General features: G+C 30.6%; 7 protein-coding genes and 1 pseudogene across 8 annotated transcripts, besides 2 other annotated features; 6 read left to right on the forward strand and 2 right to left on the reverse strand.

The window, feature by feature from the left end:
• Positions 1–2,456: part of a mobile genetic element that runs on past the window's edge.
• On the reverse strand, positions 92–624 carry TVAGG3_0428550 (annotated as a pseudogene). The gene has a single exon. A coding segment is annotated over exon 1 (533 nt).
• Positions 2,457–6,694: 4,238 nt separating the features above from the next.
• TVAGG3_0428560 (uncharacterized protein) lies at positions 6,695–9,302 on the forward strand (the record flags this gene model as incomplete). The annotated part of the gene is made up of 1 exon (XM_001327482.2): positions 6,710–9,229. The coding sequence occupies one exon, from the start codon at positions 6,710–6,712 to the stop codon at positions 9,227–9,229; it is 2,520 nt and encodes an 839-aa protein (XP_001327517.1).
• Positions 9,303–9,946: 644 nt separating this feature from the next.
• TVAGG3_0428570 (uncharacterized protein) lies at positions 9,947–10,174 on the forward strand (the record flags this gene model as incomplete). The annotated part of the gene is made up of 1 exon (XM_001327483.1): positions 9,947–10,174. The coding sequence occupies one exon, from the start codon at positions 9,947–9,949 to the stop codon at positions 10,172–10,174; it is 228 nt and encodes a 75-aa protein (XP_001327518.1).
• A 238-nt stretch (positions 10,175–10,412) lies between these two features.
• Positions 10,413–11,310: a mobile genetic element.
• Positions 11,311–11,663: 353 nt separating this feature from the next.
• TVAGG3_0428590 (Nop seven associated protein 1 family) lies at positions 11,664–12,716 on the forward strand (the record flags this gene model as incomplete). Its single annotated transcript, XM_001327484.1, has 1 exon — positions 11,671–12,714. The coding sequence occupies one exon, from the start codon at positions 11,671–11,673 to the stop codon at positions 12,712–12,714; it is 1,044 nt and encodes a 347-aa protein (XP_001327519.1).
• Positions 12,717–14,433: 1,717 nt separating this feature from the next.
• On the forward strand, positions 14,434–16,350 carry TVAGG3_0428600 (cyclin-dependent kinase inhibitor 2C-related family; the record flags this gene model as incomplete). The annotated part of the gene is made up of 1 exon (XM_001327485.1): positions 14,434–16,350. The coding sequence occupies one exon, from the start codon at positions 14,434–14,436 to the stop codon at positions 16,348–16,350; it is 1,917 nt and encodes a 638-aa protein (XP_001327520.1).
• An 800-nt stretch (positions 16,351–17,150) lies between these two features.
• On the forward strand, positions 17,151–17,900 carry TVAGG3_0428610 (protein of unknown function (DUF3447); the record flags this gene model as incomplete). Its single annotated transcript, XM_001327486.1, has 1 exon — positions 17,151–17,900. The coding sequence occupies one exon, from the start codon at positions 17,151–17,153 to the stop codon at positions 17,898–17,900; it is 750 nt and encodes a 249-aa protein (XP_001327521.1).
• A 42-nt stretch (positions 17,901–17,942) lies between these two features.
• TVAGG3_0428620 (proteasome regulatory particle assembly) lies at positions 17,943–18,536 on the forward strand (the record flags this gene model as incomplete). The annotated part of the gene is made up of 1 exon (XM_001327487.1): positions 17,943–18,536. The coding sequence occupies one exon, from the start codon at positions 17,943–17,945 to the stop codon at positions 18,534–18,536; it is 594 nt and encodes a 197-aa protein (XP_001327522.1).
• A 772-nt stretch (positions 18,537–19,308) lies between these two features.
• TVAGG3_0428630 (amino acid transmembrane transporter protein) lies at positions 19,309–20,685 on the reverse strand (the record flags this gene model as incomplete). The annotated part of the gene is made up of 1 exon (XM_001327488.1): positions 19,309–20,685. The coding sequence occupies one exon, from the start codon at positions 20,683–20,685 to the stop codon at positions 19,309–19,311; it is 1,377 nt and encodes a 458-aa protein (XP_001327523.1).
• Positions 20,686–20,784: the final 99 nt, after the last annotated feature.

Consider the following 20,784-nt stretch of genomic DNA (forward strand, 5'->3'; position numbering starts at 1 on the left):
TTCTCATTTATAATTGAATAAAAAAAAGAAAAATATATTTAAAGTTTTATTTAGTTGTTACGGTAATATCCCAAGGTTCATCCTTGTTTGCTTATACTTTCTTTGTAACTGCACCAATTATGTTATTGATAATGATTTGAGTTTCTCCAGTCTTATTTTATCATTTACAATATCTTTAATCATTTCATTACATGCATTCTTAAAACCATCTGATTTTTCTAATTTACGTCTATCACTTTCTTTAATTAAATCAAAGTTATAACCTTGTTGAGAATAAAGTGGTTTCTTTATCAATTCCTTGAACGCTTCTGAAAGTGAAGATGAAGAAATTCTTGCCACTTGAATTGGTTTAAATTCTGCTTTCATTGCTTCTTTCTGTTCATTGAACACTGGATCGAATAAAGCAACTTTAAAGAATTTCTTAGCTGAAATTTCGGGTCTAATATTTGCATATTGACCATCAAACTGATTAACATATCGTGGTAATCCATCCGGTCCCTCTTCAATAGCATTTAATTCTTCATTGAAATAAGAATATGGATTATGACGGTATGAATTAATTGGACCATTTTCACCTTCTCCAATGTATTGTTTAACAGCTTTTCCATTTTCATCAAATTGCATAGGATAACGTTCATTATATGCTTTACGTTTAGGATAATCAGATACAGTTAATTTATAACCATTTATGACTTTAATATTACCTTGACCATCAGTAACGAAAACTTCATTTATACCATCAGGTTTTCCATTTGGACCCGTAATGTCTGCTTCGTGTGCTTCCCAATTTGGACCATGACGTTTGGCATATGCTTGAGCTTCTGGTAATGTTAAAACGTTTCTCATTTGTTTAACATCTTTTTGAAGACCAGCAACAATATGAACTAATTCTTTCATTCCATCAGGAACTTTCATAGTTCTATTATATGCACCCTTTTTGTTTGTTCCTTGTTTTAATGGAACCTGTAGAAGATTTGCTATTTCTGTCATGTTTAATTATAAATAAAAAATAAAAATTAATTATAAAAAGTTAATCAAATTTAACACTCCTTTATTTAAATCAACTATTATTTTTCCATGTTCACCTAATTGTTGATATTGTGTGTAAAGTTCATTAATGCTCATTGGTAAATTCACTTGATAAAGCATAACGTTCAACTGTTGACGACTAAACCACTGAAAATGAAAAGGGTTGATAGATTTGATTTAATGTTTGTGCTTAATGCTTTGAAAGTATTGAACAGCCATAAAGAATGAACACTGAATGTGTCGACATTGAGTTAATAACTGATTAAAATATGATTTCTCATTTGTTATTAGTTTTGATTTCACTGCATCATCTAGAAAAATGAGTGAATGCAAAAATTCTTATCAAAATTTGAAATAGAAAGTGTTTCAAATAATTCATCCCGTTGTTTATCAATAATTTTATCCTCTAATCCTTGCTTCTTGATTGTATTATATAATTCTTTATACATTAAAAAGTTTTTTAAATAATCTTCTGCTTCTTCTTGTGATAAATAAATAATTGGAATTTTGATTAAATGCTTTAAAGATTCAAATGTATCATCTGAAGGTGAACCTGAACGGTTGATATAAATTAACACATGTGAATAGGGGGAAGTGTTAGCAATAATGATAATTTGTTTTAATATCGTTAATGTTTTACCTTTATTTTGTTTACCAATTGCTGCAGTGATTGAATTTAAGTAACATTCAGAATATGGAATTTTCATTAATTTTTCCTTAGATAGAGCATTTCTATTATCACTCAATGCTTCATTAATCATATCATCTACGTATGTATTATATACTCCTGCTAATTCTTCATAAGGGGTGGATGAATTTAAATCCATTTAATCAAAAATAAATTTATAATTTTAAACATTTCTATTCATCAATATTTCATCATATGAACTTCTATACTGTGGTGGTGTACCTGTTGGATGATATTTCAAACCTTCATCCGGTGTCCATGTCCAATATGTAGTCCTAGTAAACCAAACCTGAGGAGGATTTGTCACCTTTGAACAGTAAGTGTCATTTTCACCCTGAATGATTGGATAAGCTTTCACTTGTACTGTAACTTGTGAGTTGAAAGTTTCTAATCCATCAAAGAATATACCCGCTCCATCACGTTGAACTGGAATAGTGCATAAGAATGAAGTTTGGTCTTTCCATGTTCTAGCTAATGGCGTGCCATCATCTGCATTCAGTGGTCTAGTTAATGAGTCCTCGTATTCTTCTGTGCATTCATTCACTCCATCTAAATCAGAAGCTTGAAGCATACGTGTAAAGAATATGTCACCCACTGTGGTCATCGCTTGATCGGGGAAGTTTCTGGAATCTATAGTGACCTGAAGACCTCGAAGCATTGGATTTTCTAAAACTGTTCTTTGCATTGCATTCTTCGGAAATGTTAACACAACATCTGTAACATTATGAAGAGCGTATGAGAAATCTGAGCTAATACCTTCAGGAGTGATGCAACCTCCATTTAGTGAACGAACGTCAATATGTTGAGCTGGAATCATGAATGGATCTTCCTTACTGAATAAACGTGGTATTGCTTTAACTGATTCTTCAATTAAACCGTATCCTGGTGTAATGCATTTATCCTCTAAAACTTCCATCTTTGTGCATGAAATAATAACGTCATCAACTGTTGCGTCAGCAGATGTAGCGGCTAAGCTTGTAATTAATTTGGCAGGAAGTCCGATTTGTTGGAATTTGCGATCATATTTATAAACATGATTCATAATCTTTTCATAATTTTCATCAGTTATCTTTTCATAAACGTAATTTTGTAAATCAGCAACTCTTAACGGGTCAACCTGACAAAATACTAAAGTATCCCTGAAAACATAATATTTAAGAATGATATCACCAAATGATTTAGGATAATCATCGAACGCCTGAAATGCTAACAAATCATTTACCGGAATAATCATATCAAAAGTGACATCAACTTCTTCATTTGCTTTCTTGAAAACTTCTGAAGGGTCAATATATTTACCACATACTGAGTTATCATATTTTTGAACATTATTATATAACGAATGAACAAACTTTTTAACTTTCCTTTCTGATTTTGGTTTATATGTTGCAAATGCGAAAGATTCACGGGCGCAATCCATCTGAAGATAACCGGCATCACCTCTTTCGGTTTCTACTTCTAATTGTTTAAAGCTTTGATTTGATGATTTGTAACCAACGAATAAACGCATGCATTTAAAAGCGGCATCACATGTGAAAGCTTTATTTGAAACTAGAGTTGCTTTAACTTTGCGTTTAATATATGTGTCACCTAATTGGTTCACATCATGAGCTGGATTTGTAATTCTTAAATGAGTTTGTTTATCATCAAAATATGGAGCATCAGAGTCATAGCATGAACTTTCAAGTTCTCTATAATATCTTCTACCGTCATTCTTTGCGAATATTTCATTTATCTTTTCGAATGAATGAAACACATTTCCATTAATCGGTTTAGTGTTTGGCACAAATAGTTAGTCGTCATTTATTAATAAAAAATCAAAATTAAAAGATGAAAATGAATTTTTAATTTTAATGAAATAATCAACTATGGCTGCAGGTATATTTAAGAAACTGTGGGATAAAGTAAAAAGAGGAGCGATAAAGTTTGGGAAACAATGAAGAAGGAGCAAATTGGATATTTAAGAATAAAGAAGCAATTAGTGACGTAGCTGAATCAATAACACCAAAAGCTGCCCCAATAAGAGAAATTTTAAATAAAGGAGAAAAAGTTTATCAAAGACTACAACCGATACTAAGATAAAAATAATATTTATTTTTCCACTATTACCTCCTATTTTATTAAGTATTCCTTCAGCAATTCCACCAATTGCGTTACCCGCTTGTGCTCCCATCGCTGGATTACCTGCTTTAGTACCTAATACTCCACCTATGATAGTTCCTGCCGTTTTCGCTACTGGTGCCAAAAAGTTTGCAACAGGTTTAATAACCTTTTTATAAACCCAACCCGCAGCTTTCTTAATTCCATCCCATAATTTTTTAAAGAATCCTGCCGCCATTTTTGATTTAATATTAATTAAAAAATATATTTCATCACTTATATTCTAATTTTTATTTAATCATAAATGAAACCGATTTTAAAAATAAAGGAAACAGGGGAGGAAGAAATAAATGAAAGTGAAAATGTTCAACAAAAAATAAACGTTGTTAAACCAATTACTGAAACAAAAATTTTTTCATCTGTTGAAGAATTTAATGACTATTATGCCAATAATAAAAAATTATTTGAAGAATTGACAACGTGTAAATTGAATAAAATGTTTAAAGTTGATGGATTCAAAATTTCAAAAATAAAAGGAGTGGTTAGTTTGAAATCTATTCCCCAATCAAGAATCACCTCATTAATGAAAATTGATGATTTAACAAAAAGAATAGAAGAGATTGAAGAAAGAATGAATCAAATAATTGATTTCATAAATTCAAATAATCATTAGTTTCTCATTTATTTTTCTCGTTTATGAGGTCTTTGATTATGAATTCATTGATTCCATTCAGGATTTAAACAATGTTTAATTAATCGCGGAATATCTGACATCATCTATATATAGCTTCTTTTATAAAAGATAAAATAAATTATTTTAAAATGATTTTTAAAAAAAATTATTTTTTATTTCATTATGTATGGGCTGAGTGTAAATGTCTTACAATTTTGAAAATTTTTTAAATCTTGATTTATTCAAAAATGTAAGAATAAAAAACCGTAAGAATCATACATTTTTTACTTCATATGTTAAAAAAAATGATACAAAATCGCTCGATATTGTATGAATTCTTACGTTTACAAAAAAAGTCACACAACCCATCATATATACTACTATTATGAGAAACAAACAAAAATGAAAAAGATAGGAATAGCAATGAATAGTGATGTGGGTATAGAAAATGTAAGAGATATGAATGCAAAGCAATCAGTATTTAGGATATTGACCATAGATTTCGAAAAAAAAATGCTGCATATTGAGCGAAAACTATGATTATATTATAAGGCTGTCATTTAAAGCATAATGAAACTATTCCCTTTTCATTTTAATCGAATAAGATAGTAAAGATTTTTGAATTAGCTAGAAACTGATGAGATGTTTTCACAAATCAGATTTTTAATCTCTATAATGCATAATTCACTCAATATCTCAATTTTGATATTGCGAGATATTTTTGCTATCGGTTTCGCAATTTTGACACAATAGCAAGAGGGTTCTATAAGCATTATTATCAACGTAGAATCTGAATATCATATCAGAAAATGTCGCAAATCTGACATTTACCCGACCAAATAGCAAAAATAATTGAATACTTTTCGCAAAAACTTTAAAAATCGATAAAAATATGAAATATAGATATTAAAGAGACTTTTTATATAATATTCATAAAGATTTTCCAAAAATATGATACCGCAAAATTAAAAAAGTGACGTCTTGAGTGGAGTCAAAGGTCGAAATTGCTAGCTAAATGTTTTTTTAGCGAAATTGCGTATTGTACGTTTTTTTCGCAAAACGAAACCCTTAGAGAAAACTCATAGAAACCATTCTGACACATGTTTTGCAAATTAAGTTATTTAAAATCAGGATAATGAGTAGAACAAAAAATTCAATGGTAATTTCCCGACGGTTATTCGTTATGACACATTGGACCAATTATGTAATTTTGAATGAAATTCTGCCTTATGAAGGTGCTGCCTGCCTTTGAAGTGGTTTATTATATTTAATACATAATGGTTAATATAACACTTAAGATATTTAACCCCTAACTTATATTATAAAATCAAATAATTTTTATTTTTCTTCAAAATTCCTAAATATTTATATTACTTTGCGGAACTTATTGTTTTTCGACTGTTGGTTCTGTTTATTTTTATTAAATAACATTATTTATACAATTTTCTTCATTATAAACCAATTCCATGCATTACAAACGATAATTAATTACTCTTGAGTATTATAAAACAAATATAAAATCAGATAGCTCTATGTTTATATAGTATTTGCTCTAGGTACAATATTTTGGATATGTATAATGCTATAACAGACTTTTGGATATATGAATATGCTTAGATGAATGTGATAGCATATATAAGAATAACGAGGGATGAAAATTTCATACCTTTGCCCATTTTGATATCAATTATTTAATTTGTGAAGAGAATTATCTATGTTTTGTTTAAAGAAATCTAATAGACTATAAAATCCTAAATAATATGAGCTTAATTTTTATTTTATTGAAATTTTGTTTTTTCAGTATTTTTTCATAGATTCATCAAAAATTGCTATATAATATTAATACGTAATTTTCAAATGTATCAAACAATTTTATTTTTGAAAACACAAAATATTGTATCTTTCTTTTTATTAAACACATAGTCTAATCAAAATCAAATATAATAATCAGAAAAATCTTCGAACTGGAACATTTCACAACGTGTGAAACCCATATTGCAATCAACAAATTTATAGTTAAAATATAAGTCCAATATTGCTTGCTTTATGGTTGAAGCACTTCTATTGTCACTTTTAATACTGCCAAAATAAAAATTGAATTTTTTATGAAAATATTAACTACCATATAGTATAGATTATAAAAGATGTTTTTACAATATGAATCCCCAGTGTTTATTTTTCAATTCCCCCTGAAAATATTGTCAATTTTTTTATTCATCATGTTGAGACCTAAGATTGTCATTAAAGCAAATAATGATGATTACGAGCTATTCTTCAAGTCCTTTCGACAAAATGCTCCGAAAAATCTCGCAGGTACATTTGATGACGGTGTCAATCTCGCTGCACAATTAGATCCTGAGTATGTGCCACGCGATAAAAATTTAAGCCTTGATGAAATTACACAGGCACCACATGCATTACTTTATGTATTCAGTTGCGCATCAAGACAGATCTACGTTTCGAAATTCCAGCAAGAAATTAGATCATGGCTGCGTCAAAATACAAAATTATATATTCATCCACTTGTTGTGTTTATTAATGATCCAAAAATTACAAAATCAAAGAATATTTTCAGCGGTTTCAACAGTTTTTATCAACTTCTTAATGAAGAGATTCCAAAACTCATGACAGTACTTTATTCATCCGAAGGAATTCCAAAAGAAGAAATGGCGAAAGTTTGGGCAGCCGTTACCGATGAAATTCGAAATTCTTATCAAGATCGAATTAATTTCCTCAAAGATAACATCAGACAAATCGATAGTGTCGATACAATCCGTACCTACGTAAATCTATCACTTCTTTATCAACAAGCAACTCTTTATAATCGAACAATCGAATTTTCTCAAATGAGTTTTGAAGTTATTCAAAATTCACCTAAATTCTTCAAATCCTTCTTCTCAGACAAGTCATTTTCCTATCCTTTCGACTTTACAACTCAAATCGAAGACTATGAAAAAGCAATTGTCGAATCCATGGCCGGACATTACGATATCCTATACGTACTTTTCAAGAGGGAAATCCAAAACCTCAAACATTTGAGAAGAACCGATTCATGCGTGAAAAAAGCCCTGGATTTCCTTGTTTACATCAACGGATGTGCCAATAGCGGTGATGCTTTCTATAACGCACCTGAACCTGCCTTCCATTATTGGCTTTGCCAGGCATTGACAAATATTATTGCGGTTTGTAAGTCAGATGAAGGCGGGGAGCTCAGCAAGTTCATGATTTCCACGACAAACTGGTATCTCCGAGAGTTAGAGACCCTGTTTAATATTGTAAAATCATCAGAAAAAACAAAAGTCAGTAATAGCTTCTTAGTTATATCAAGAATCGTCGAATCCCAAGACTCTTACATCAAAGAAGTAATTTCGAAACTTACTACTCTGATAAATGTCGCAAATAATTTGGCACTATTTCGTATTCAGGCTTTGGCATGTTTTGAGCTTCTAAAATTAACGAAAGATAAAATGCAACTCTTCCAAACAGCGATTTCTACGTTTGTTAAGTACGGGTACTACAATTTACTACCTGATATTACAAAAGAACAGATGTCAGAGCTTCCAAAGGATTTACAGCTTAATTGTGCGTTCAACTTTTTAGCTGCGAAGGCTACGAAGTACTACGACCTTGCTTTTTCCATTTTGGAAGAAAATTTGACTGGATACAAAGGTCCGACCATTTATTTAAACACATCCCTCCCAATAAAAATCAGTCTTGACTACAAACCGTTTACTATTGGTAAATACGGTAAAATAAAAGCGAAAATAAACTGGGATTTCCCAGGAAAGCTTCCTGTCGAGCTTTTCTGCATCGGATTCGATAACGTGAGACACGACCATCACATGGAGAACAAAATTGTCTATAATTGGTTCACCTGCAAAGAAGCAGTTTTATATGACGGTGCAAAACTACGACTTACGGGAGCATTCCATGAAGCATTCAATACTCCTCAAGTTGTTGGTTTCCGCAGCAAAGATTTACAGATCATTATCTCTTTTCCTCCTAATGATATCATTCTTATTGCAAATCCATCGCCAAAAGACGTTGAACTGGCGATCGATATGCCAGAATACCTCCTCCCCAACAGAACCCAGCACGCGCAAATCATTGTAACTGCAAATGCAACAATTCCAAACTTGGCATTGACAGTTTCAGGCCTTATTTCGCATACAGCGCGTCTTAGATTGCAAGATGGAGGTATGATTGAGCCGACAACAGGTCTAACATTCGAAAATGTCCCTGTTGGAAGACATACAATGATTTTGCCAATTTTGGCTCAACATAGCGGAACATTACATGTCGAAGCTAACGGAGTAAAGGCCTCTGCTGACTTTACTGTTATGGATATCCTTGAATTGAAAGTTATTTACAATCCAGAAACTAAATCTGCCGAATTGATAAGTTCTCTCCAGGCACATTCAGAAGTAAAGATCATAGAGGTCAGTTTCGTCGGTAAAGAAAACCAGGCAATCGAATGCAAACCGTTTGGAGTTCCATTTACCGTGGAAGAGAATTCTTCTTACGCCGTTTTCCTACTTGAAAGTGAACCCCAGACAGCAAATGTCTTGGTCCAACACGGTATTTTGAAGCCATTCATTTTGAGTATCGACTGTGAAACAATTGGCGAAGGAGAGAGTGTCGTCAAAGAACAGATTACACCTCCAATAACACCATTTGTACCAGTAGATTTCAAATTGGCACTTCAAAGTACTGGTTATAGCGAAAATGATAATAATTAATTTTTTTTCTGATTTTTTTGTTTACAAATATTCTATCTTATCGAATACAATTGTATAAATACATATTTTCTTTATGTTCAGTTCAATATTTTTACAATTTTTAAATTCCAGTGCTTTTTCCAATTTTTGAACATTATTTCTTTATGATTTTGCACTACAATTACTGTTACACTTTATCATGAAAGAATTCACTCTAATATTTTATAAATGATCTAAATTTTATATTCTTGAGTTGAATTCCAATTGATTCATTAAGTTTACTGGTATATCATGGCTTTTATCTCAAAGAGCATAGATCCTATCTTTATTCAAATTCAATCTGATTAATTTATGATCAATTCGAATTGCTAGTGCATGAGATGTGATAAATTATATGAAATTGAGAAAATAATGTTTACATAAGTAATTTTGGCTTCAAATGCTCCAAAAGAACAAATTTTCATTCAATTCGTTATTAAAAGTTGAGCATAATCTGCACAAAGGGTACATGATATGAATTTACCTGTTTGGACAAATATTCATTTGTACTGATAGGTTCTAAATCAATGTTTCCTAGAATAATGAAAAAATTTCAAAATAAGATAAAAGAGAAAATTTGGAAAAACAACATATTTCTATCAAGAATCTCATTTTTGAATCTGTTTTATAGAAATAGATTCGTTTTTGAGAATTGTCAAATTTGACAAGATTTTAGTGTCAATTTGACAATATCTTAAAATGTTCTTACTTCTCCTCGCTTGTGTGTTAATGTTCCGTTACTACCCACGTAGATCACACAACGGATTTGGCTTTATGGATGACAACCAGCTCACATGCGTTAAATCCTGCATGGAAGGAACCCGTGGAAGATTGACCGTCGAAAAAAGACTTCGCTGCGGTAATATGTGCAAGAATCGGTTAGGCTTGCCAAGCGAAAATGACAACGATGATACAAACACGATTTAAAGATTTGATTTTCAAATCAATTAACAAAAATCTTTCTTCACTAATGCATCAGTAAATTCGAATTTAAATGCTTACTTTTTGTTCACTACATATGAATCTCCTCTCATTCTTTTGAAAGGTTTTTTGAAAATTTCTGTTAATCTTAAATAATACCGGATCTAACTTTGCGCATTGTTTAGGATTCTGATGCTTTAGTCTGTGATATACAATTTTTTTCATTAACGTTTTTATTTTATATAAAGGTAACTAAACTCCTTTCGCCGATCCGATTTGCTCCATATTTAAAATATAGCTTGCATATGTAGAAGAAAAGCTAATTTTGAAGTACGCCCGAAATCCACCAACAGGATTTCGAGCTACTAAAAAGGTACTTTTAAATGTGATTTTTTTTATAAAAAATTAAATTTATTTTAAGATCAGACTAAAAACTAATTTTATGGAAAATCTATATCGACAAATTTATTACTTATTGGGTATATAGATTTTTTGATTATGGCGATTATGTCTGATATGCTTCCAATAAGCCAAAACACATTTCATACTGATTTCTATAAAAGGTATCTTTATTATAGAAGTGTAAGCTATATCTGTTTGTTTTTTTATTATACAAATTCAAAATTCTCTTATAAGGACTAGATGAATCTGTATTATTAATCATTAGCTAAATGAAGGTTCAAATAGAAAGTAAATATCAATTTATATATACACCAATAGTTTTAATAAAATAAACGCTGAAAATATTGAGTATTTGCAAATCTCAAAAATCTATTGGTGAATTTGGCTAACTTTTAAAATTAAACATCATATCAAATCATAAAGCAGACAAAATTAAAGCCAAACCTATCGGCCAATTTTTTTGATATTTTGATTTTTGAGGTATACTTTAAAGTGGATTTAAAGCACTTATGAAAAAACATTAACTTCTGTCGTTATGATTATTGATTTAGACAATAATGATTTTAATCTTTGATTATCAAAACACTAAAGTCATCTTTTTAACATTTGCTTGGTAGCATTAACTCAAGTCTAAAGTACTATTTTATGTGGCACTCTTAGAATTTTTGTATTCATTGTACACGCTGAAATAGTACCATTAAAGTTATGGCGGACTTTCAAAAAATAGTTTGGTCACCTTTATTTTATATTTTTTATTAAGGTAATCTTTAATGATTTGAGCTATAATGCAATGCCATATCTATCAGTGGTTTCTCTAGAATTAAGTTTATTATGACTCATAATATAACTCCAAATAACAGAAAAATATATCTATGAACTAATCAGAGTTTATGGGCAAATACTTTATGAATCACTATGTTTTGGTGAAACCAACTTATAAAGTTACAATAACAATTGAATTCAAGAAAAATCCACAAGATTTTTGGAGTTTGAGCAAAATCAAACATTTGTTTGAAATCTATACATAAAAATGTATTATATATTATTCTTAAAATTATAAATTTTTTGAAAGTGCCTCCAAAAAAAAGTGTCCAAAAATTATGCACGCGATTGTTACTGACGCATATGGTAAAGTTCGCGTAATTAATGTATGGGAGAATAAAGTTATTTGCACTATTGGCGGCAGTGATGATGAAATTTCAGACAAAAACTGGAGAATTGGAGGACTTTACATGATTAATCCAGATGAAGCAGCAGTCATTCACGATTCAGGTAAAGCATCATTCTTCGAATTCCAAAATAACACAAGAAAATCTATTTTAGACATCGGAGAACAAGCAAAATCATTTTCATTACATGGATATCAAGACAAACTCGTTGGATGCTTCAACGGATATGTTGCAGTATTCAATGAAGAGAAAGTTATTACTAAATTTGATACAATCAAAGCATCATGCGCTAATTCTTTCGAAAATCTTGCAGCTTACGGCAGAATTAATGACAGATGCGTTGTTTACGATGTTGAGCAACAGAAAGACATCTGGACATCAGCCCCACCACCAAATGATGAGCTAGGAATTCCATTAAAAGATGATGATTCTTCTATTGAGTTTTACAATGATAAAATGTTCCTTGTTGGCCAAGCACAAGGTGGAGTTCTTGTTTATGACCTTCGTGCTGGCAGTGAACCCATTGTTCGCGCTAAAGTTTTCGAAGAGTTCCCGGCAATTGTTATGAGGAACTTTGGCGATAATATATTTGCTTTTGGAGACACATCCGGCCAATTCCGCTATGGACATGTTGAATACGACGAAGAAAAAGATAAAATTACAAATGTTAAAGTTGACAGATCATTCTACGGCATGACTGGTGGTATTGTTGACCTTGCCAAGCATCCTAGCGCTCCAATTGTTGCTTCATTATGCTGCTCTCGAACAATTCATTTATTTGATACATCAAAGACACTTAAAGAAGCTGCAAAGGTTGCATATACAAAGGTTATGCCAACATGCTTCGTTTTACGCAATGATGAGCTTCCAAATGAAGATTCAAGTGAAGCAGATTGGGATGCACTTCCAGAAAATGGCGAAGGCATTTGGGATAACTATACTCCATGCCCACAGTCAAAGAAAAATAAAGAATAGAGTTATTATTTATAAAATTATTATTATTTTTTCAAAATCGATTTTTAAAACTAGTTCGAAAACATATTCATTGCTTTTAATGCAATATATTAGAATGTCTATATCAAAATGACCAACAACATTTCATATCAGGCAGATCTGTACAACAAATATTGGATTATACTATTCGTGTAGATAATTTGGATCTCAGTTTTGCTGTTGTCATATAATTATTGAATAACATAATATCTATTCTAATGGATTAATTTACAGACAACATTCTCTGAAAATAATACCTTATTTTGAATTGAAATACGCAATGTTCATTCTCATTTTGAAGTCCATTAAGCGTTTAAATCAACTATTATTCAAATCTAAATTTGGTGTGAAAGAACTCGGGTTTTTCTTATTCTCACAGTTTCAGTAAAATAATTCTGCTGGTTTAATGTCATCTTACAGATTGGATGAAGGATTGCTAAAGCACAGCATAAGATTCATGTAGTCTAGTCAAAATTTTTTTCGCTTTAATTTTTTTTGATATAACATTTGCAATTATTATTTTTAAAGTGCGAATTAAATTGAATTTGCTTTGAAAAAAGTGTTAAGATCAGAAAAAAATCAGATTTTTAAGAAGATTGAATGAGTTCTCAATTATCTAAAATCCCAATTTTCAACTTCTTATTACATGTTGGCAATACAATAATGATAAATAGCAGAATTGAATAGCTATTGAAATCTTCTCGTTGAATATCTTTCTTCCATTGTTTTATATTAAAATCTAGTTTCTTTTTTGATGTGTTACCATATATTTTATTAAAATCTTGAATCTAATTAATTTTGATTATTTCAGACAAATTTCTCTCGGATTTTTAACGAACTGAAGGTGTTAAACAAGCTATTCTGACTTCTTAACAAATAATCAATTGAATTATTCAATATTCTTGCTTTGAGAAATTAATTTTCCATTTTCTTCCAAAAATTTATTAGAGAATATGGCTCACGATCAACACATGCTCTTGCTGTTATACAAAGCGTTATTTTCAAGAATGAGACTTGCTCGTCCAAACTCATCAAAGCTTGATAACAGTTTGAGAACTTGCAGAAAACATCGTTTATTTTCATTATCGAGAGGATATTAAATAAGTTTCTATCCAGACTTTTTCCTCTTATTATTAAGCATGTTAGAATTTGAAGGTCTTTACATTTTGATATAGCTTTTCAGAACTTAATTTTTATCATTATTTTAGTCGTTAGAGAGTTTGCAACATAATTTCGTGATTGTTTGGAACTCAACATATATATTTTATTTATATTCAAAAATTAGAGAGGAAAATAATCGTCACAACAGCTTTCATATATCAACACGTTATTTTTACTTAAAGTAAGCAATGTTTTCTAATACCAAAACTCTTATCTATTTTCAAATCAGTCAAAAGAACCATTCAATTTTTTAGTAAACCCATTTGAATTTTCCTATCCTCCTAAATGAATAATGACTTCCTCAAACAATATGAGGAGTTCATAGGGACATTAGAGAGGTTCTTTCACATGAAAACGAGCGAAAATTCAAATGATTGTTTGAATAATCTTACAAATATATTGATTGACAAATATAATGAGCCAATATTCAAAATCATCAACATCATATTGTGCGCTGCCAAGTATAATTATCGGTCTATCTTCATTTACATTAAAATCGTCAACAATATTTTAGCGAAATTTTCAATAAATTCAACATGTATGAGCACCTATCCAATATTTATACCATGTCCAATAGAAGTTAAGCAACATAATGATGATCTTGTACAATTCGATTTATTACAAGCATATCCAGAAGAGAGTAGCATATATTATATGATAATGCACGATAAAATTGATGCTTTCAAGAATTATGTATCTGAAAATTCTCTTCCAAATGATTTTGAGAATTTAATTTCTGTGGAAAAATTTACGATTCTTGAAGCATGCTGTTATTTTGGTTCTGTTAACATTTTTTACTTCCTTCATGAGAATTTCAATAAAAAGATCACTCCTAAATGTCTCCAAAATTCCGTAATCGGTGGAAACACAGATATTACAAACAAGTGCTTAAAATTTTGTAAAGTCGATGATCAATGCATTGCAAATGCTATTGGATCTTACAACAATAAGTTCCTTGAGTATGTTTTACAGAATGATCTAATTCAGATCAAAACAGATTGTATAAAAGACATTATTGTCTCACAAAATTTGAAAGCAGCTTTTCTTTTATACAAGAAAGATAAGAACTCGATTATTCCATTTGTTGCAGGCCTTTCACAAGCCACTGAATTATTGAAAGACAAAGATCTTGATTTTAGTAAAAAAGATTACAAAGATTGGACCGTCCTTCATTATGCAGCCTATTATCACAATATAGAACTTTGTAACTATTTATTAGACCCATCAAACGGAATAAAAATAGATATAGAAGCAAGTGGAAATGGGAATAGAACCCCACTTATTGTAACAACCATATATAATAATCCTGAAATTGCAAAAATTCTTATATCTCATGGAGCTAATATAAAAGTCACAGATATGGATAACTCAAATTGTCTTCATTATATAGCTAGATACACTAACAAAGAAATACCGACACTACTTCTTTCTCATGGTATAGATATCAATCATAAGAACAAATATGGATTAACAGCTCTCCATATTGCTGCTATAAAAAACAATCATGAAATAGTCGAATTTTTCCTTTCTCATGGAGCCGATATCAATGCGATTGATTTAAAAAACAAAACTGCTCTCCATTTTGCTGCCGAGAAGAACTGTAAAGAATCACTGTTAGTTCTTATTTCCCATGGCGCAAATGTTAATGTCAAAATGGATAAAGGAATAACATCACTTCATTTAGCTTCTGAGAGGAATTATACAGAAATAGGAAACTTACTTCTTTCAAATGGAGCAATGGCTGATGCCGTCACAGAAGAAGGGAAAACATCTCTTCATTATGCAGCAGAAAATAATTGTAAAGAAATGACAAAATTACTTCTTTCACATGGTGCAAATGTTAATGAAAAAGAAAAACTCACCCAGAAAATGCCACTCCATTATGCAGTAGTAAAGAATCATTTTGAAATTGTAGCTCTTCTTCTTTCTCATGGAGCTGATGTAATCACGGGGATTGGCGATTACAAAAAGACAGCTCTTCACCTTGCAGCAGAATCCAATGGAATAGAAACAGCAAAAGTTCTCATTTCGAACAGATTAAATATCAATAGTCGTGATGAGTACATGTGGACTGCTCTCCACTACGCCGTGAATAATGATCATATAGAAATGTGTAAATTCCTTCTTTCCAAAGGTATTCGAGTCAATGCAAAAGACAAACAGCGAAACACAGCACTTCATTATGCGGCTAAAAAAGAGACAAAAGATCTTGCAGAGCTTCTAATTTCATTTGGCGCAGATGTAAATTCGAAGAATTCATTCAAAAAAACACCTCTACATATTGCAGCAACAAATAAGAGCAAAGATATTGTCGAGCTGCTTCTTTCACACGATGCCTCAATAAATGACATTGACTCAAATAATAATACAGCTCTTGATTATGCTAAGTCATTTCATAATAAAGAAATCATACAACTTCTTATTTCTCATGGCGCAATCAGTAAATCACACAGATAGTTTTTGATTCTCAGTTCCAAAAATATAATCAAACAAATCGAATGATAGTAGCAGATGAAATTATACGATTAGCAGCTTATTATCTTCAAATCGTAATCTTCCCAAAGTATTAGAAAATTATTTTTAAAGCAGGAATTTGGTTATCACGCAACCACCAAAATGACATTTCTTTCATATTTTTATCAAGCGAAGGAATAATTTGCATGATATTAATATAATCGAGAATTTTCTCATCAGTAAAGCAGAGATCAATATTATATGTGCACACAAATACTTTTATGATTAAAATGTAAGAGATAAGAACTGGAAAACTTCAAAAAATCAAGATCGCCAATAAAAATGTTATCGCACATCACATGATGCTGATATTAATGAAAAAGATAAGAGCGGAAAATCGGCTCTTCATTATTCAACAGAGAATAATATGCTAGAAGTTGTTGTCATTAGCAAATATCAATGACAAAAATATCAATTATGGCAAAACAGCTCTTTATTATGGAGCAGAGAAAAATAATAAAGACATTTGCAAGCATCTTATTTGGCATTGCCCCAAAGTTAATGCATTAAAAAAGATGAATTGACCGCTCTTTTGCATGCTGCATTTTTCAATAATTCAAAAACCGCTGAAGTCTTTATATCTCATGGTGCAAACATCAATTAACAAAAGTTGCTAAAAATTTGGTTTTTGATAATTTTCAAATAAAATATGTAATTTATATTTTTTATGAAATTACGAGTTATTTTACCAACATTTTGTTAAAATCTGACAGTTATTCAAAAAGTGTCTTTATTACAAATTAATGGCATCATATTCTTCAAACGTCATGTATTCCGAGCTTTTTGAACAACTTAATGTCTATATTAAATTATTTGATGATTTGTACAAGCTGAAAACAAAAAACGAAGAAGAAATTTCAGGCTTTTCAAACTTGATCAAAGAAACATTGATCGATACTAAAATATTTTCATTTGAAGATATCGTTTATGAAATTAATAAGTGCATTTTAGCAAATAATCGAAATCTTAATTCTTATTTAGCAATTCTCAAACACTTATATGATCAAATTCACCCTAAAAACGTCAGAAATATTTTAGGATTAATGAACTACTTGTTTTTCAAAAAATATGTAATTATTTTAGACGAAACTAATTCTGATTTCGAAGAATTTGAACCAGAAGAAGATAGTGATTCCTATTTATATATTTTAGACTATCAACTATTTCTATATCCAGAAAATACGATTTACGGAGCAATAATGAATGATGATGTCAAATCTTTTATATCACATACAGAAGAGGAAGGATTTGATCAAAATATGGAGATAATTAATAATTTATTTTATTGGTTGGATCAATTTGATGGATATTCATTGCTTAGATTATGCTGCTATTATGGTGCAGAAAAATGTTTTAAGTTTTTACGAACAAAATTCCACTCAAAGATCACTGAAGAATGTCTTATTGTATCATTTTTAGGCGGAAATCAATTCATCATTAATGAATGCTTGAAAGAAATAACAATACTCGATATATATCAAAGATATATGTAGTTTGCTATAATTTCACATAATATTGATTTTGTTACTTTTTTGATGAATGAATATGATTTGAGCATTGAATTATCGGATTGTATCAGATATAATAATATCCAAGCAGCTTTAATTTATTTGGATCAATACAAAGATATCAATGAAGTATTTTATCATTTATCAAAATATTCAATTCCATCTCTATATGAATATTTTATTTCTCATGGTGCAGATATCAATTATAAACATCATGGAAATACTTCTCTACATACTGCAGTTTTGGATAATCGAATACATTCAGTAGAATTATTGATTTCATATGGGGCAGATATTAATGCAATAGATAATGATAAACATACTCCTCTTCATGTTGCTTTGGCTTATAGATGTACAGAAATAGAAGAATTTCTTTTTTCACATGGTGCAGAAATTGATGTAATTGATATAATAAAAATACTAAATTCGAGTTATCCAATACATTTTGAAAATAGTTCTGTCAACGCTGACTTTGCTATTCAGCGGGCGATTGAGGAGGATAGAATTGGAATAAATAATTATTTAATTTCCAAAGGAATACAAATAAATATCAAAGATGAAAATAACAACATATCCCCGCATGACGGGATCAATCAAAATAGTGTAGAAATGGATAAATAATTTTTTCCGAGTTCTGATAACAAAAGTGAGAGAATATCAGAAAGTTAGAAGTTCTCCCTTTCCATATTATTTTAGTCTCACGGCAAACGGCATACTTTCTTGAGAATTTTAGAAATACATGCTGTCCAAAATGATACGATTGTTGATCTTTCAGAATTTTGATTTGCAGACAACATTTTATAAAGACTTGACTTGTCGTGTTTTCCCAATGTTATCTTTCAATTGGATAATAAATATCAATTTAGGATCTTGAATTGAATGAGAATTTTTATCATCATTCGAAGAAGTTGAGTCATTTGGTTGAGGAACTGAAGAGTTTTGGAATCATGTGTATGCCGAAGCTGCTTGAAGAGAATCAAATAAAGATTTGATTCAGTAATAAAATCAATATGGTTGTTTCATAAGAAACTTGCTTCATGGTGTTAAGAACTCCTAATTCTCACAAATAAACACATTTTATTAACTATTTTCGACAATAATATTATTGAATTACTGAAAGATAACAAATAAAGCGCATAAATAGTGTATGCATATTATTTTGTCTATTGTACAAATAAATAAATCTTTAAGTATGTCTAATAATTATGGTCCAAATTTAATTTGAGTTCTATTTTAGCTCTGACTTGTGGATGATTACAATGAATGTCTCATATGACTAAAATAATAGCAGAATTTGATGAAATTGTTATAGATAAATCTAAAAAATGTAAATTTTAGAAAGAAATAATCTTTTATTTACAAAAAACAATATTTATATTCATGGTATATGCTATTATTTCTTCGGTGTACCTTTAACTTCTTCAATTATGTCGTTGATACCGAAATACAAGCTAATTCCACAAGAAACAAGTCCAAATAAGAAGAGAAGGATGCATGCGTATAAATCCCATTGTTTCCATGATGGTCGCTTGCCAACAAGCCAAAGAAGAGCAGGAATTGAGAAATCTACGATACATCCACCGATTGCACCACAAATTTGGAGGACAGGACCTGATCTAGGGACAACCATAACAAGAGCAACAGGGAATACGTGTGAAATAAACTGAATTGCAGCATATTTGCACTTATCAAGTTTAAATGGGTCTCCTTCACTGTAAATAATGGCTGACCATGATGAAAGGATCTGTCTATTGAGGCATGGATACGAAAATGTTGTTGCAATGAAGAAAGAAGCACCAACAGCTATGAATAATTTATCATTATCAAAATTATCCAAAATAATCTGCTTCGTATCATCACCAAACATAGCGTATCCGAGTCCACTAGGTATAGCAATTATAATAAACGCGAGTATTGTTGTAATAAATAGAGAAATTCTTCTTGGTTTGACTTCTTTGTTAAATTTCTCTAAAATTGGAAGCGAAGTAAGTGGAAGGGTAAAGCCTAAACTCAAAAGTGAGATTGACTGGAAAACATTGATTCCATCGCCTAATCTTCCCAATGAAAAAGTATTTGCAGCTTTGTTCTTGTTAATCGCGAAATAAATGATGCCCTGAGCAATAAATGATCCAAAGTAGAAGAGCATAAGTAAAATTGTGAAAGTTGATAAATACGATAAAAATCGAATTGACTTAGGGAATGAAAGAGGGACAGGTAGAAGGAGAGAGTATATCAAAGCTGTTACTGATCGCCTCCAAAGTGGTTCTGCGAGGTTCAAAACTTTGGAAAACCATAAAACAATGTTATTGACAGCAATAATGAGGTAAGCGAGATTGCATGTGATGCAGAAGATCAATGTGAGTATTGAAACGATTGTTTGGCCAGTGCCACCAAGGACTGCGAAAGATAAGTCATCTAAACTTTTTGAATCGGATAATTTCTCAAGCTTGATTAACATAGATGTAGCAATGTTTGATAAAGCACCCATTATACCTAATAGAAAGAGTGATGGAATTAATCCTGTTGGTCGAAAAGCGAAAGGCCCTGCAAGAATTTCTATGCCGAGGATGGAGTTTAATAGGTTCATGATAGTACCAAAATAACCTTCATTTTCTTGCTCTTCTTCAGCATCAAATTTCTCAAAATCTCCCTTTTTTTCTGGGGATTGAACTGGCGTTGGATCTTCTTGATCATTATGAGCATGATCTGTCGGGAGTGTTTGTTCAACAATTAACTGGTCGGCGACTTGAGCTTGCTGATCTTGGGACATATAAAATCAATATAAATTTTTTTACAAAAGCTCTGAATTTAATTTTGAGATCATTCTCAATTTTGATAGGGAAGTGTAAAATTTTCAGAAAACAATACT

The sequence above is a fragment of the Trichomonas vaginalis genome, chromosome V, assembly GCF_026262505.1.
Source record: "Trichomonas vaginalis G3 chromosome V, whole genome shotgun sequence".
NCBI classification, from domain to species: domain Eukaryota; phylum Parabasalia; order Trichomonadida; family Trichomonadidae; genus Trichomonas; species Trichomonas vaginalis.